This window comes from Penicillium verrucosum (assembly GCF_028828655.1).
Source record: "Penicillium verrucosum strain IBT 35672 chromosome Unknown utg000004l_segment0_segment0, whole genome shotgun sequence".
NCBI classification, from domain to species: Eukaryota; Fungi; Ascomycota; class Eurotiomycetes; order Eurotiales; family Aspergillaceae; genus Penicillium; species Penicillium verrucosum.
The window spans coordinates 2422777-2440209 of record NW_026643213.1 but is presented as its reverse complement, the minus strand read 5'-3'; the positions used below and the strand labels follow the sequence as shown (position 1 = coordinate 2440209).

Sequence of the window (17433 nt, the reverse complement as noted above, 5' to 3'; positions counted from 1 at the left end):
CCAAAGGTGTATCAAATTAAAAAAAAAAAAAGTAGGAAATTCCATCCCATCTTTTCGGGGATTTTTGGGGGTTTTTTTGGGAATAGATAGTACACTGTACAGACGAGAATCATTCATCTCCGGCCGCCCTTGCTCATGTTGCTGAACATCAGCTTAAAGCCGTTGCACAGAGCATGCATGTCCGGGTAGGGATTTTTCTGTAGTTCATAGCCCTGAGGAATCACCTTGACCGGCCAGTTCTGAAGTCGTGCATGTTCGCCTGCCTTGAAGCAAAGGTAAAAGTAACCGGGGTATTTGGCGTTGATACAGAATGCATATGCCGAGCGGCGGGGATTGGCCTTGGTATAAGTTTCGAGCCATTGATCTATTAGATAGGGTGTTAGTTGGATGCTAGTCAAATGGATGAATTGCCAAAAAAAAAACATACCTGTCTCGGTTTTGCTGCCTTCTTGGAACTTCTCGTGCAGAATCATCTCGCTAACCTTCTTGGCCATCGCTTTGACGTGATTGACGATCAGGTCATCCAGGTCACTGTAAGTGTATCGACCACCGACCTTGAGGACACGGCCGACGGAGAACTCGTTCTCTTTGTCCAGCTCGAGAACATCAATATGCTGGTACACACCTTGCGCCACCTTCCAAGTGACAGCCAGGTGATCGTGGCCTCGGGAGGATGGGCGAATGACAACGTCGCCTGGGCTTTGAGAACCTAAGAACTCCTCGGCCTGGGTGGAGTTGAAAGGCCGGAAAAGCGGGTGCTTGATAACACGCATGGCTTGACCGCCACGCTGCGTCTTCTCCTGTAGCGACTCCTTATCGGCTCGCTCCTGCTGCTCGTCCCAATCGCCGAAGCCATGATCCTGGTTTCGATGAGATGGGTGACTGACTTGATCCTCACGTAGAGAGACGTTGCAAGAGAAACCCTTGCGGTTCAAGAACAGGATCTTGGCCGGGACTGTCTGGTGGACTTGGTATGCGTTGCGTACAGGGATGTGGTAGGGAACACCGAGCTCGGTCTCGGCCACAAGCACATCAACTCCGCAATCCAATTTGGCCTCAATGTGATCTTCGAATACTCGCTTGATGGCAATGGGCACCACCATACCAGGTGTTAAAGAGTCAGGCGTCTCGCCAGTGAGCATTGTGAAAATATCGTCGGTGCCGAGGAAGACATAGTGCTTGCGCAATTCCTCGTAGGGTTGTTGTAACTCGGCTCGGATCGTCTCGAGGGTAGCACGCTTGCGTTGGTTGAGGTTCTTCTCGAGCTGCTCTGCATACTCCTCCAGAATAAGATCGTTGACACGGTCCTGTGCCTCTTCCCGGAACAGCTTCCGCATGATAGCGCCAGTGCCGTTCTCGTCAGTCTCGGCCTTGATATCTTCTTCGTCCAATTCCAGCGCATCAGCGGCCATCTTGCGCGCAATATCGTAGTCTTCGGGATGCACACGGGTGTTGTCCAGCGGATCAGCATCGGGATCGGCATTCTCGAAGTCGATGTAGACGAAACTAGCACAGTTGTTCCAAACCTTGACACCCATAGCCGGGTATGTCGCGTTGACACCAAGCAATTCCACCCGGTTGTTTACAACTCCGCCATTCATGTTGACAATCTTGAGCAAGTGAGCCGCCTTTCGGGGACCAAGGCCGCAGACATACGGTAAGAGATTAGCTGTCGCCGAGTCGGCCACTGCCTCGTTGAGATCAACACCGACCAAGTTGACCATGTCCACCAGGGCGGTTTCCAGCTGCTTGAGAAGCATGTCCTGGGAGACTAGTTGCTGGCCTGGTTTAAACTGGATGGAGACAACATCACGGCCCAAGGACGCATATTCCTTGAGCGGGCTCTGCAAGTACCGGCCTAGAGCAACACAGTAATGGGTCAAAGGTCCAAAGCCTGGATTGTCACTTCTGGCGCGAGGGCTATTGTGGTACAACCGGGCAACCTCATCATTGACAATGACCACCTCCAGGGTGTCGCTGATCTCCTCATCGTGCTCATTTGTGTAGGATGCACCACGTAAGTCTTTTTGGTCGACAATCTCGGATACAAGCTTGTACAGGCGGCGCGTCTCTGGCGTCATGCCTGAAACACCGATGACATCTGGTCGACGACGATCTATCAAATCCACAAAAGCGGCCACGTCCTCACCATCGGCAATGCCACGGCTCTCATCGCCCACTGAAAGATCAATTAATTTGCCATTCTCCAAGACACGGCCATCTTCTTCTGTATAAGCCCAGTTGATGGGGTCCCGGCCCACCTGACCAGATCCGGTGGAGAGAGTGAGAACACGGGGCACTGTGCCTAGGACCATGCCCTTGGGTTTGTAAGGGGCTTGGTCAAGACGTTGCGAGAACGCTTCGCGGCACTCCTTGGCCACATGGTTCTCACATTCCTGTCGAATGTTTTCTTTTACACTGCGATTGATCAACCTTTCCAGTTTGCCCACGGCCAGATCCAGCACCTCACGGCGAAGACGGTTCCAAGCATCAGCAATCTCACTGTAGTTATCTGACTCAATATCGGCATAGAGACGTTTGCGGAATTGATCAAAGTTTTCAAATCGCACCCGGACATCAACAAGTCCTTCTTCCTCGGCCTTGAGCATGCGCAAGAACATTTCTGGGCGACGAGCAATATCGCTTAGCTGTTGGTTGCGCAGGTACTTGAATTCGGCGTAGGGATGCTGCTCATCAATCCGGCGAAGTCCTTTCTCTGTGCGGAAGCAATCAACAACTCCGTTCATGTAGTATGCCTGACGCATCACCTTGCGCATTTTAGGGCTGACAGTAAGTTCTTCGGCGAACATCGACTTAGCAGCTTTGAGAACATGCGAGCTGTTGGAAAAGTCGTTGTCGACAAACTGATCTGCCAACTCTTCGGGCTGCTCAGTGGGATCTTCAGTGTATTGCCGGCGGCCTTCCTTGGAGGCATTCTGAGCAAACGCATCTGCAGTGATGCCAAAAGCACGTACGAAGCCATAAGCCTTGCCGTTCCGAACCCGCTCAAAGAAAGACCTGCCAGTGGCTTTTCGGCGTTGTGTTTCCCCAGTAGCCTCGCCATTGACCTGATTGAGATCCCGCAGTTGTGAGGAATACTGGAAATGGATATAGTCCTGCACATCTTGGAGTTCCTCCATGGTTGCGGCCAAAGCAAGTTGATCCTCGACGTTGGAATCATCCACGTTGAAGAGACTTTGCAGGTTGTCGTATGTCTTTTGAATTGTACCACGCTTGTCAACCAAAGCGCGGAATTTGAGATCATGATCGAAGATATCCCATAGATCAGTCATATTGAGGAGTTTCTCGGCGCGGATGCTGTATTGGGCGGAGTCATCGTCGGGATCGGCGCCATTGGCCATATCTTTGACAGCATGAATCATGTAGTCCTTGCGATGCTGGAAAATGAAGGGTACTTCCCAATCGTCCGTGATTAGGAATTCCAACATTTTGGCAACAGAGCGCTGGAATGGTTCGTGCAATTCCGGATCCATGCGCTTCTTGAGCAACATCAAGTTTGCGATCCAGGCTGCCTCCTCCCGGAATTGCGCCTCGGACAATGCCACATGCTTGTAGGGCTTGCGAGCAACCTGATGGCGTTCGGGTTCGTCTAGGAGACGAATTTCGTTATCATCCTCCGTCAACATTCTCTCGGCCAGCTCTGATGGCTCAAAGACATCCTTCAAGTCTAGATGACGTTCTTCGGTTTGTTTGTCTGCGTCCTCTTGGTCTTCCATTTGTAGTGCGAAATCGTACTCTGTGCCATCACCGAATGCAGCGCGCATATCATCGAGTGCGTTTTCATCCAAGCCCGAGGTATCAGTCGGAATCAAGCCGGTCTTGTTGACTCTGGAGGCAGGCGCAACCCCAAGGTCATCCCTTTCGCGCTGGGCCTCGTCGTCGGAGAAAGTATCCTCTTCAATAAAGTCGTCCATCTCATCGCGCAGACCGCGGCGCTGACCTGGTCTAGCATATTGTTGCGCTTCCTCCTCTTCGTCCGAGTTGAAAATATCGTCGACGCCTTGAGACGGTTGGTGGCTCTCGCGGTCCTTGCCTCGCTTCAAGCGCTTAAACTTTGACTATTATCGGAGCGTCAGAATCTTGTCAAATGATGATCTGTAGCGTACATACCTCAGTGGCTGGCCCACGTTGTTGACTTGGACCATGTCCAATGAGTTCCAGATCTTCTTCATCAAGGTGCTCTTCGCGAGCAGCGCGCGGACGTTTCCTGTGTTTGCGAGCGACACGTTCGTCTTCTTCGTCCTCATCGACAATGAAACCTTCACGGACCTAAAAAATTTCGTCAGTAAAAAGAGAGAAACAGTCTAGTGGACGGTCGAAACTTACGGCGCGAGCAGCCTCCTCGTCATCTTCTTCTTCGTCTTCCTCCTCGCTCGAGTCATTGTAGTGATTGGTAGTACCTGCGCCCTGGCGGCCCTCGGCATCATAGTCATCGGCGACTTCCTCATCTTCGTCATCCATGACCGCCTCACCCTCGATCAGGTCGCGAAGGCTCATCTTGAAGTAATGATCCCTATTGCTAGGGACCGAGGAGAATGCGGTGACGGATGGAAAAATTCAAGATACTACTTCGCAAATGTGACACCAGGTAGTGCCCAGCTCGTTAAGACGGTCGAAAGTAAATCAGGGAGGGTGAAATTGAAGTAATAGTTGTCAAGAGGAAGAATCACGACCATCGGCGAGGAGAGGATGCGGGTGGCAGTGATTGGCTAATGCTAGTGTGGCTAGACGCTAGTCCTATTGTGGTAACCTAATTGTGGCTTGTCAAGTTCATGTCACGTGTGTTGATGCCTTTGTGTGTGTGTGTACGATCGTGCATTGTACATTCAACGATGCCCTGGTCGGATCCTTAATATGTGCATATATCACTTTGTACTATTGATGTAAGGTCGAGACTATCGAATATACCCGAGTTTGAACATTATCAATCCATCTCATTTACCCATAAACCCCGTTGCGTAAATCCAACCAGTGCCCAAAGCTAGCCTAAAAGACTGGTGGAACCCCCAGAAACACCTATTGTTTCAATGATTATAGTGGCTTTCTCAGTTCTTGAAGATCATCTCTCATTTTCTCCCTCTCATATTACCTATAAAAAAAATCCAACGTACTTCTGTTTGGCGCCGACCGGCACATTTTTGGTAATTTTTGGTCAAATCGATCAAATCGACGCGCCCGCAAGGTCCAATCAGCGTCGCCAAGAACATCGCAAGGTGATATCGACTTCCCCGCTGTTAGCTCGGGGGTTCGTTCTGACCACTCTGATCCCATCGGCTTGGGTAACGCGGACTTGATATCACTCAGGGCGACTGGGCTCTTCGTTTTCTTTTCTTTCACAACTTTCCCCTTGTGCAACTCCAACCCCCTCCAAGCCGCCATGACGGACCCGTTCCAGGCTCGGACATTGAAACGCAAGAATGTCAAAGGTCTTGCTCTCAATGCAGCCCCTAAACCCACCTCCAATCCTACCGATGGTGATGCACAAGCCCCTGGACCTGTTGGGAATAGCGAAGTCAACAATACAGATACGCTCGAAATCGGCCTGGAGTTTCGCCTCGATCTTCGCAGTGAAGACCTGGTCACATTGAAGGAACTCGGCGCTGGAAATGGAGGTACTGTTTCTAAAGTGATGCACGCATCCACAAAGGTGGTGATGGCTCGAAAGGTGTGTGTTGTGTATTGTGTGTTTCTGCTTTGTTGGCCAACTCTAATTTCCTCGTCCCCCCGCAGATTATCCGTGTGGAGGCCAAAGAGAACGTACGGAAACAAATTCTACGAGAACTTCGAGTCGGACATGACTGCAACTGTCCAAATATTGTCACTTTCTATGGTGCATTCCAAAACGAAGCGAGAGATATTGTACTATGCATGGAATATATGGATCTTGGGTAGGTGGACTCATCTGGAAAAAAACAAAGAGGATATAGCTGACGGGCAATTAGATCTCTCGACCGCGTTTCTAAAGATTTCGGCCCTGTTCGAGTCGATGTGCTGGGGAAGATCACCGAGTCCGTCTTGGCCGGTCTTGTCTACTTATATGAAGCCCACCGCATCATGCATCGTGATATCAAGCCGTCTAATATCTTGCTGAACTCCCGCGGCAACATCAAGCTCTGTGACTTTGGTGTTGCTACCGAGACAGTTAACTCGATTGCCGATACATTCGTTGGCACTTCCACATACATGGCTCCCGAGCGAATTCAGGGAGGCGCCTATACGGTCCGTTCCGACGTGTGGAGCGTGGGCTTGACGGTCATGGAGCTGGCCGTTGGAAAATTCCCCTTCGATCACTCCGATTCTGCTGCCGGAAACCGTGCTAGTGCAGGGCCGATGGGGATTCTGGATCTACTCCAGCAAATTGTGCATGAAACGGCGCCCAAGCTACCCAAGAGTGATGCCTTCCCACCTATCCTACATGACTTTGTTGGGAAGTGTCTCTTGAAGAAATCCGAGGAGCGCCCAACACCACGAGAGCTTTATGTATGTTGATCTCTCATTTTGGCCTGCAGCTCTTTTTCACGTGTACTAACTCCTTTCAGGACAAAGATGCCTTCTTGCAGGCCGCGAAGCGTACACCAGTCAACCTCGAAGGATGGGCAACGAGCATGATGGACCAAGAAAAGCGCAAGTCCTACTTGGGACCACCAATACCAACATCACTCCCTAGAGAGGCCTCGACATCAACCTCAAAACCGACATCATCTCCCGCCGCAGCTCCCACATCAACCAATATCAGCAAGCCCCCTGTCATCAGCAAGCCAACGCGGACCCCACAGCAGTCACCATTCCCTTCAAATCCAGTATCAGGCGATATCCCTCTAAGAATCGCCAACGAGGTCCCATCCAGTCACCGTCACTACCCGCAGTCCCAACCCCAGCCCCAGCCTCAATACTACTCATCGTCCTCATCCCGAGCCACGCGTTCTCCGCCACCCCCCTCTCTGGAGCACCTCTCGCTGGAAGCAAACGACGAAAACAGCCGATCCGGTCGTCGCGCGATGCGTCAGCACCTCAACGAGCCCGTTTCTGCTATCGATGCCTCATCTCGCCCATTCATGAGCCCCCGCTCCGCCAGCTCCAACAACTCCAATCCCCGCACGAACCTGCACGCCACGACGATGCCCATCCGCACTGCGCCTCCGAACGGCCCGCCTCCCGCGCCACCTGTTTCAACAGGCGGAAACTGGCGCATCCAACCAGGAACTACGCCTCGGTAATATGGTGATGTAGTTAATGTACTCGGATATGTCATATTTATGTTCTAGACAAACGTGCATATACAGACGAAAAGCCCATCCAGTACGGTCTCGGCTTTGGTGAATATGCTATCTCCTTGATGTGTGTTGTTCTGTTTATTGTGTACTCATGGCGCTCTTTATGGAACAAAAGGAGGAGCCAAGACAAGCTGCCCTAACAGCACTTTCTTTTTCTTCCGTCTATGAGTATCTCACTCTATTTTTCTATTTTCTCCTTCTTCACTTCTTATTCAATGACTCTGCTTTGATTGAAATATATCTGGCAACGAACCCTTATTTTGTTCATTTCTGACTCTGTCTTTATGTGCTGGGATGTCTTCCTGCATTACACGGCGTACATAAATACTTGCAATTTCATACTCTTTCAGCCCCTGGTAGAAACATCTAGATATGCGTCCCTTCAATATAACTTTCCAATAAAGCACCATGTACCAATCAATCTAAATTTCAGATTCCACACTTACCCAACGTGTGGGATATTCGCTGTCCAGGTACCTATAAACGCGCCTGGAGGAAGAAAAGCCAATGAGCGAACGACCTCGACTGTCATAAATAGTCTTGCCAGAATAAACACGACCACGATGAGGATCAACAAAGAGCCCTCGACGAATTCTAGTATCCTTGGCCGGCTTTCCAGTTTAAACACCTTCAACCAAATTGGATCCGAGATCAGATAGGCAAATGGCAAGGCAACAGCCGTTACAACCGAGCTCAGACGCCACAGTAGTCTCTCTGCGGCTGTAGGGAAGTCAAAGTTCCATGCTACGCAGTGGGTGGCACCAAACGCAAAGAAATACGCCAGGCTCATCACGTACCCTGGCACTTTCCTTATGGCATCTCTGTGCATGGCGTCATTGGGGATCCAGATGTTGGATTTGAAAACATTACCCACCGGGCCAGCATTGGCCATGTAGATCAAGTCTTCTGCGGAGGGATATCTGGCAGCTTTGATGGTATATGACGTCCGGACATCTTGGGGCTTATCGATCAACATGATATAAGTGATAGAGGAGCAAATTGCGAAAGATAGGGTAAAAATCTCGAGCTGGCTTGTTGGGAGATTTCGGCCTAGTCTTACGCCGAGTTGAATGAACATCCACGAGATCTGAAGCAATGCCAAGAGCTTGACGACGATATCACCATTGTTATGGTCATCCAGGGAATCCTGCGACATGTAGGGCAATTTGTCGATGATACCACGCTCACGGGCAAGGAGAAGCTGGTTCGCATCTACCACCCACAGATTGCCACAAAGAAGAGTGAGGTTTCCAACCCAATTCGTGTATGACATGTTGAGGATCGTTTCTTTCTTTAGGTAGCCTTGAGAAACTATGCTGTTTGCTTTTTCGATGGCAAGGATGTTGGATCTATCCAATGCCCAGTCAACTTTGCCAATCGCATTCGAGATCTTCTGCATTGATCTCTGAAGTATCTGTGGGGTTCGTATTCCATCCGGAAGATCTTTTATAGAAGGTATCTCTTGAGTACCGGCGGTAGCATCAGGATCGGCAAACTGAATAGGGAATCCACCCATATTGGCGTAGTGTATATGGGAGTCGGACCATGGGACGCCATCTCTATCCTGAATCTCTGCAAATCGGGCCTTGAGCATCCTAACAGAGGACACATCACTGTAGGCCCTCCCGAATGCCCACTCTGGGGCGATAATGTTGATCACCATCCATTTGAGCTTGCTGGAAAACCGCCAAAGCGTTCGCAGATATTTTTGGCGTTTTGTGAATGGTGTCGACTGGATTGGGACATTGAGATGGAGAATGGACCAAGTGCAAAGACTTATCACGCTGACGCAAGACCAAACAATATCCAAAGCCCCTCGAGCACTCGGCGAGGAAACAAATCCTGTCGTATCTGGAGGATAGGTACAATTGGTGTGAAATATCTGCATTCTGCTAATGGGCTCTCGAGTCAAAGGGGGAGCGCTATTTTGATATTTCGCGGGGGTCTCTGTATAAGACCAAAGTAGTATGGGCGCATCAAATAGTTCAGCCCGTTCAACTAACCATTCTGGACAGCGCATAGCATGGCTTCTTTTGTTCTTTGTACTTATTGGTTAACTCAATAGTGCTGGGGGGGGCTATGTAAAGGATGGGGGCGAAGTCTACATATAACACATAAGAAATATAAATATAGAACAAGATGGGTAAATACGTACATTGTTAAAGACCAATCCTTGTACGTCTCATATGTAGAACGTTTATTAGGCACCTGTGTACTTCATGAACTATACAATCTGGTTAGTTCATGGGCTACTATATATCACATATTGGTTGTGTTATAGAAAGAATCAACAGCTAAATAGCTAACAGCACAACAGACTCAATAGCCGAGGCGGCCGATGATAGCGTAGTATTGTCTACAATATTTCATTAGAAGAATATTGAATGACTGGCTGAAAACTGATATATCCAGCCATAACGACATGACCGAGGTATACATAAAGAGCTCATGTGTTGATAAAGCAAGCGGCTTCTCGAGACCGACAAAAAAAATACAACAGACGCAAACAAAACCGACGAGCAAAATGATAGCGCAAATGAATAAGCAAAACAAAGTCATAAAGCTCTTCTGAACACCAAACGAACCCCCACAACAAATCAGTCAACATGTTCTCTATTTCATCATGAGCTCTGGACCAGCTAGCGGGCTAGGAGCAGGAGGTCCATGGACAACACTCGGGGTCGATGGCGCAGGAGCAAGGTCTGGCATAGGGATTGATACAGACGACTTTCCACCCCGAGTGCTGTTAGTCCCGCCACGGCCAGAGGTCCCAGTGCCACCACCACGGCCACCACGGCTTTCAGGGGTAGCGGATGCAGTGGTAGCAGCACGGTCGCTGCCGCTATCGGCCTTCTTGTTGCCTCGCGGACGGCGTGAGGTGCCACCTCGAGAGCCGGGTCCACGCAATGGAAGGCCAGTATCTTGGGAGACGGGCACGGCAGCTGCAATAGGAACGTGTGGGTGCGAAGTCACGGTCCGACTCCGACCCGTTCCTCGCCCACGGCCACGGCCACGTTTGATTGTACCGTCGGCGCTGCAGATAATTAGTAAATTTGGAGTAAGAAGGTAGGAAGTAGACATACCGTTCCACCTGGACCTTTTCTCCCTCCGGAACCAGTGGCCCACTGTAGACAAAGAACCCATCCTTGCTGGCAGCAGCCTGCTCCTGCCACACCATTTCGGTATCATCCACAAATGGATCATCACGGTCATATTCCTCGACCTTCTTGCGTCGCTTTTTCTTCCCATCGCTAGCCTCCGAGGGCGCACCGTTGGTTCCCGTACCAGTACCGCCCATGGGAACATCGCCATCCATATCACTATCACGTTCCGCATCGAGGCTCAGGTCCTCGTCAGCACTCTCGCCGGCAGATATTCCTTTGGCATTTTTATCATTTCGTTCCAACGCGGCCCCGGCAGCTGCCACACGAGCCATGCGTGCCTTGTGCGCGGCCAGACGAGGGTGCAAGGCAGCGAAGCCATATTGTTCTTCCGCAAGCCGTGCAAAGTTGACAATCTGGTTGCCCTTCTGTAGCGGAACATGAACGATGATGCTGGGTGTACCACGCGAGTCAGGCGACTTTGCAGAATCATCGCCTCCGCCGAACAGCGCGTTTGTGATCAAGCCAGATCCCTGGGGCAGATGAGGGGCTTCTTTCGCAGGTCGAGCTGGCTTGGGGGATGAGGCCTTTGATGCCGGTGCAGTAGTTGTACTCTTTTCCTTTTTGGCGCTGGACGCAGAATTCTCTGTGTGGTCCATTTCCATTGATTCAACTGGTTGCTGTCTAGGCGGAGTCGGCTGCCCAGCGGGTTCGGGTTGCGCTGGAGGTTGAGGTTGGCGCACCGCCGGCGGAGACGGTTCGAGCTTAGGGGTTTGTGACGGCGGCGGCCGCGGCTCGGTAGGTGGGTATGGGGTGGTGTATGGGGTGGACTGCGACATGGCCTGCGGAATATGCATGGCTCCACGGGAAGCAGAGGAAATGGGAAGGGGCGATGGTGCTAAGGACGGATGTGAGGGTGTGGAAACCATCGCAGGCGGCGCCGGCGAAGACAAGCCGGACACATGGCCGGAGGAGGAGCGTTGAAGCGTGTTGTATATTGGTTGAGAGTTCTGAGCTGGTGGGTCGATGATGCTTGAGATCGCTGGCGATGCACTGGCACGATAACCATTGCGAGGGGAGATTGCGCGAGCGGGAGGACTATATGATGGTGCTGGAGATGGATTGTCAAACGCAGAACGAATAGGATCGAAGTTTTGTCCGCTAGTTCGTTGAGGTGGTGGTTGCGGCACTGGAGGTTGCGATTGCGGTTGTTGACGAGAAGGTTGCGACAGCTGATACGAAGCTCCTGGAACTGTAGGGGGGTGTGAATTTGAGTATGAAGTTGGAGTAGACTGGGGAGGTTGAGGCTGAGGAGGTTGAGTTTGAGCGGGCTGAGGTAGAGCGGGTTGAGCAGGTTGGGGCGTTGCAGGGGCGTGTGGAGGGCTTCGGGCGTCTACTGGAACCCTCGTTTCCTCTGGCGCAGGTTCTAGCTTGGGCTTTTTCCGGGAAGCAGTTGTGTTTGATTTCTCCCGTGGACGACGAGGAGCCCGTGCCGGTTTTTCTTTGACCTCTTTTGTTTCCTTCTCCTTCTTCTTGGTGTCAGGGTCGTCATCCTTCTTACGACGCGACCGCCTGGCGGTACCGGAGGCACGTCGGGCGCCTGTGTCGGGTTTGACATCAGCGCCAATAGACTCTTCTTCTTTAGGTATCCCCATACTAGGAGGATCCGACATGATTTGACAATATCACAATCAATAAACTAAAAATTAACAAATTGATGGAATTTGGTCAAAATCGAGATGATGATGAGAGTTGAGTCGAAGTGGTGAAACGTGTCGGGTATCAGGACGACAAACAGAGATTGAGGGGGGGAAAGAGGAACACAAGAAAGATAAGATGGTGACGGGAAGAAAGAAAACACCAAGAAGACGCGGGAAAAGCAGAAAAAAAGAGAGGGACGCGGAAGGGGAGAAGGGGAAAATGTTGACAAGAGAAGAGAAGAAAGTAGAAATAAGAAAGGGAGAAGAAGAAGAAGAAGAAAAAAAAAGGGAAGAAAAAAGGGAAGAAAGGGGAGAGACAGAGAGAGAGAGAGAGAGAGGGAGCAAGATTGGAATTAAAGCACATTACATAGAAGTACTGGATCATTGCTATTTGATATCGTCAAGGCTCTATACTACTTGGAAATAATGGGGGAATTACTATAGAACTCAGTATATAGGGTTATATCATATAGCTATACCTCTTACAATATTTTCTGTAGAATTTATATTTAAACTTGAAGTCATTGTTGAGTTATTAGAGATCATATCCCATTGTTCTCCCCTGCGGATCGTTTAGCCTAGAACCCGTAAGTTGTACCTGATACAGGAATGCCTTCATTTACCGAATGATCTCGTGTTCTTCAGATCAGATGCTCACTATATTCTGAGGCTTAGATCTGACTTTGGTCTTATTATTTATTTTCTTCTGTAGATAATATGAGTCCAAGTAGTACATGTATTGATCCTACTTGTGTATCCCAATAGAAGCTTATGATAGGTACGACAAATATTATTGACTTCCATCTTCGGTAAAAAAAAAACTTTTTGGTTTCAGACGAAAGGAAAAATAGAAAATATTCTTTTTTTCTATATCAAAGAAACGTGAATGACCCAATTAGTATCCAATTGGTCATCTATAGCATAAGAAAAGATCGATGGCGAGTTGGACAACATATAGATGGCGCGGATCAATGTGAGGAACCCAATTGGTACTAGCACATCCGCCTTCTCCCACTAACCTATTCTGGTTAGACCATTCTGCAGCCCCATTTTAGCTTTGGGAGCCGCATCCATGGATCTCCCCGCGCTGACATAACTTTTTTTTTCTCTCTCTTCACCTTATTTACGCATCATGGCTTTTCGAGGTGAACGCTTCCATTTGGACCTAGATGAGGAATCTGGTGCTCCAGAAATCCCTTCTCCATTCTCTCTTGTCGGTGAGATTCAAGAACGGGCTCCCTCCACCGCCATTCCCCCCGCGCCTAAACTGCCGACCTTGTCGGCGTCATCAACTGGGTTCCCTGCCCCTCGCCAACGCAAGCCATCTTCCTTCAAACAGCGACGAACAAACCAGCCCACTCCTCCGGCTCCTGCCCCTACTGAACCGACCGCCCAAGATGACAAGAAATCCATCGACGAGGAGAACCGCCGGCAGCTGGCGGCCATGTCGGACGCGCAGATCCAACAGGAACGAGAGGAGCTGATGGAACAGATGGATCCAGGCCTTCTAGAACGATTCCTCCGCAGAGCGAACATTGAAGAGGACCAAAAGGCTGATTTTGAACCACCGGCACCCGTGGCCGACGAAAAACCCAAACCGAAGAAATCAGTTTCGTTCGATGTTCCTGCGTCTGCAGCAGTTTCTGCACCAACCGCACAGTCTCATTCTGTACCTAAACCACCAACTAAGCCGCACCCTCGTAATGAAGATCTTGCTCCATCCTCCCTCCCTCAAGACCTCCACCCGGCCTCTGAACGGCCCTCCCTCGACCCAGCTACTATTGAAACCTTCCACTTCCCCCAGCCAACAACGCCGATGCCAGCCCTAGACCCATCTTCACCGTCTTTCCTATCAGATCTCCAGTCCCACTACTTCCCCGAGATAGCCCAGGACCCATCAACGCTCTCCTGGCTGCAGCCCCTCTCCGCCGACGAAGAAGACCCAGACTCGACGTCAGCCTACCACCCAGCCAGCAACGCTATCTCAATGGCACCTTCGGCAATCCGCTTCTCGCTAAGAGGCACCATTCTTGCTCCCGAAACATCCCTCTCCCTCCCGACAACCATGGGCCTGCACCATCACGGCGAGGATCCGCATGCTGCGGGCTACACGATCCCCGAGCTGGCGATTCTGGCGCGCTCGACGTTCCCCGCTCAGCGATGCATCGCATGGCGGGTTATAGGCCGGATCTTATTCCGTCTCGGCCGGGCAGAATTTGGAGAACGGGGCGGGCAGCTGTCGGATGGACTATGGTTTGTTATTGAAAAGGAGGGCATTGTTGCTGGTATGCTTGCCGAGGCCGATGGCGCTGCTGGTCAGACCCAGGGTAGAGATAAGGGCAAGAATACACAAGATGTCGAGGATAGTAACTTGCCTCTTGCGTCCGGCGTTGGGCGTCATGCTAGTGCTGCTGCATGGGCAGTCGAGGGTATCTGGTTGTGGCAGAAGGGCGGTGGTGGTGATCGTGGGTTGTTGAAGGAAGGCCAGCATCGATCTCTATAGATGGGTGTTTTTGCTGCATTACGTTCGATTAAGGAGCAAATAAACACCAGAAAGATTTTTATAAATATAGTAGAAAAAACCATGATAATGTTCAATTGTAAAAACCTACAGATCTACAGTTTCTAACTGAAATGTCCCATTATTCCCATTATAACTCGCATCCAACTTTGGCCATCCCCTCCTCTGCCCACTGCGGCTATCGATGTAAGAATCGTCAAGAGACAGATCTATATCCGCAGTAGAACAGAGACGAAGATGGAACCCCAAAGCCAAACACGAGAATTGCAACGGAATGTCGCATTGCAACATTCAATTGCAATAGTAGGGAGTCCTGCAATCGCAGTACTTGTAATGGTCATTGATATATCGCATCCGATACAGAGCTTATTCACCTCCGAAGAAGGAATTTCAAGGCATTGATCTCGCCTCGCGCTCCACCTTACAGCGCGAATAGTAAGTATCCTATGATTGGAGAAACGTGAGCACAGCAGAAGCAAGAAACTTGGAGTATGGGTATTAGTAGACTATGAGAGATTAGGCGAAAACACGGGTCCGCTTCACAGGGCTGCCCATGTGCATGGACGCATTTCCACCGACCATACCATTCAGTAGACGACCCATTCCCTCCACATCCAGTTCACCTCGTCGGAGCATCAGCTGATCGGTGTCTTCAGTTTCCTCCAGTTTCACTGCAGGTAGGGTTTCCTCGACGGATTCTGTCAACTTGGGAGCGAGAATCATGATCTGGTGCTCTGCTGCCACAAGTACATCGAAGGCTTGCCGCTCTGCTTGGCGGGATCGGCGTGCCGGTGCAGGTAGGTGTCCAATTGCCTGGAAGTTCTGGCCCATCAAGTTCACGTCCTGGAAAGGAGAAACGCGGCATCGGTTTGAGGAATCAAATGTGCCGGTGGTTTTGACAGCGTTGCGCCATAGAGATAGTAAGCTCGTGATGACTGCGCTCTGGCGGCCGTGACGGAGCAGGATCGACTCGTCGGGCAATACGTCCGAGGATGGATTTGTCTGCAAGACGGAGATTTGCCCGCGGTGGGATGGACTGGCTGTGCTCATAGATCCCTTCAGCAAGCCATCTTCGCGTACACGTCTTGTGGATGGTGTCATAGGGGCGAATCGAGGTCGCTGCTCGATTTCCGAATTGGTGTTGGAAAGTGGTGTCATAATACGACCGCAGACAGCGTATGCCGTCAAAGAACCGCCCGTCACACCTTGGACACTCGTCTGGCGGTGTAGCGGGCCTTTAACAGCACCAGGACCGGCGCCTTCGATATCCCATACGCCCCATTCGCCGTCTTCGAGAAGTACCATAACTGCTCGTCCGCCTAGCACCCAATCGGCATCAATGATACTCTTCCGCCGGGGAAGTCCGGTTGGTCCTTGCTCAAAGCCGGGGTAGAGACTTATCAACCAGCGACCTTCCGTGTCGATACTTTCGTAGTCTTCTTGGGGGATCGAAGCCCGCCGTGAGGATCTCGACGCCTTTTTGACAAAGCAGGAATAAATCTTGACACATCCGCTGTGGAATGCGACAAGCAGGTTGGCATGGCGGACGGATGGCCATGTGGACGGATTAAAGGCAATCGTCTGTGCAGGTGCTGGCAAGAGGCGCCGTTGAGAGACGATCTCTTCTTCCACAAGACGGGAAGAGGATTCTTCGCGGATTGGAATTCGGTGCAGCAACAGCGCACCGCATCCCTCTGCAGAATGCGTGGCCACAAGCAAATCCCATTTACCAAAGTTTCCAAATCGGCCCCGCGATTTCCGCTGCTCTTGCTCATCCTCAAATTCATGACAGGTGAATGCGATAGATACACCTCGTGGAATATCTTGGTGAGTGGTGGCCCCATTGACTGTGAGAGTTTGATTGCGCCAGCTCTTCGAATCCGTCTGTGTAGGGTGAGGAGGCACAAGTGGCAGAGTCACAACTTTCGTCGATAGGTCGGAGCAAACTACCGACACAACAATTGTGTTTCTCAGGATAGGTGGGAAGGGGTCTAAAGGCGAGCGAGATTCCTCGGGGAGAACACGAGGCACCGCCACATCCAGTACCCGGGTTCCAAGGGGAATATCAATTTGTCGCAGAATCTCTTCGTACGGAGCAGCGGGATCGACCTCGCTCTCCTCCAGACTGAATTCAACCACGGGCTCTTCTTGCACTGGTTCAGGTTCCTCTTCATCATCGGAGTCAATAATCATGACTGAATCGGGATCCGCATTGTTTTCTGCGAGCTTCGGCTTCGCTTGAGGCCCAGTCGGCTTTAGTTCTGCAAACCGTTTTCCTCCTCTCCACACAATTTTTAATCCAGTATCGTAGCCATAAATAATGACCGAGGAGCCATTCGGAGCTCGAAGTGGGTAGCCTTTGGCTGTGTGGATGCGATGGGAGAGCGGATAGCTAAAGATTTTGCGAAAACAAGATCAGCGTTAATCCAAGTATCATAACTAAAGCGCATCACCCGTACCTAATCTGCAAGTCATTTTCCCTAGGCCGGACCAAGGGAGTAGTGGGAAATGAGGGCATTGTGCTAGTTGCGATGCAGTGGCTACAGGCAGGTAGCTTCGAGCACAGGCGCCACAGGGCACCGTAGGGGCGATAGACAGTCGAAGATTTGTAGTCAAAATAAGATCTGATACCTGAATGCCTGTTTCTAAACAAAAGCAAACAGAGAGAAGAACGTTAGAGGTAGGGAGAGTGGAGGGTTGCGTAGATGGAGAAAGGAAGTTGTTTTGGTCGGGAGAGCAAAGACGGTCGATCCAATCCGCGTTCCAGCGCGTCTTCCCCAACTTCGACATCCAACCACTCGGCATGTCTTCTGGGC

General features: G+C 50.7%; 6 protein-coding genes across 6 annotated transcripts; 2 read left to right on the top strand and 4 right to left on the bottom strand.

Moving 5' to 3' along the window:
- Positions 1–113: 113 nt before the first annotated feature.
- spt6 (chromatin-remodeling histone chaperone SPT6) lies at positions 114–4518 on the bottom strand (the record flags this gene model as incomplete). The annotated part of the gene is made up of 4 exons (XM_057223034.1): positions 114–364; positions 428–4079; positions 4132–4290; positions 4348–4518. 4 exons carry the CDS (start codon positions 4516–4518, stop codon positions 114–116), a joined length of 4233 nt encoding a protein of 1410 aa, XP_057070255.1.
- Positions 4519–5370: 852 nt separating this feature from the next.
- Positions 5371–7238, top strand: ste7 (MAP kinase kinase Ste7; the record flags this gene model as incomplete). The annotated part of the gene is made up of 4 exons (XM_057223033.1): positions 5371–5686; positions 5752–5909; positions 5964–6501; positions 6561–7238. The coding sequence occupies exons 1-4, from the start codon at positions 5399–5401 to the stop codon at positions 7236–7238; spliced, it is 1662 nt and encodes a 553-aa protein (XP_057070254.1). The 5' UTR covers positions 5371–5398.
- A 499-nt stretch (positions 7239–7737) lies between these two features.
- Positions 7738–8958, bottom strand: N7516_010313 (uncharacterized protein; the record flags this gene model as incomplete). Its single annotated transcript, XM_057223032.1, has 1 exon — positions 7738–8958. One exon carries the CDS (start codon positions 8956–8958, stop codon positions 7738–7740), a length of 1221 nt encoding a protein of 406 aa, XP_057070253.1.
- A 950-nt stretch (positions 8959–9908) lies between these two features.
- Positions 9909–12069, bottom strand: N7516_010312 (uncharacterized protein; the record flags this gene model as incomplete). The annotated part of the gene is made up of 2 exons (XM_057223031.1): positions 9909–10329; positions 10379–12069. 2 exons carry the CDS (start codon positions 12067–12069, stop codon positions 9909–9911), a joined length of 2112 nt encoding a protein of 703 aa, XP_057070252.1.
- Positions 12070–13228: 1159 nt separating this feature from the next.
- Positions 13229–14599, top strand: N7516_010311 (RPAP1 family protein; the record flags this gene model as incomplete). The annotated part of the gene is made up of 1 exon (XM_057223030.1): positions 13229–14599. One exon carries the CDS (start codon positions 13229–13231, stop codon positions 14597–14599), a length of 1371 nt encoding a protein of 456 aa, XP_057070251.1.
- A 534-nt stretch (positions 14600–15133) lies between these two features.
- N7516_010310 (uncharacterized protein) lies at positions 15134–17135 on the bottom strand (the record flags this gene model as incomplete). The annotated part of the gene is made up of 2 exons (XM_057223029.1): positions 15134–17009; positions 17077–17135. 2 exons carry the CDS (start codon positions 17133–17135, stop codon positions 15134–15136), a joined length of 1935 nt encoding a protein of 644 aa, XP_057070250.1.
- Positions 17136–17433: the final 298 nt, after the last annotated feature.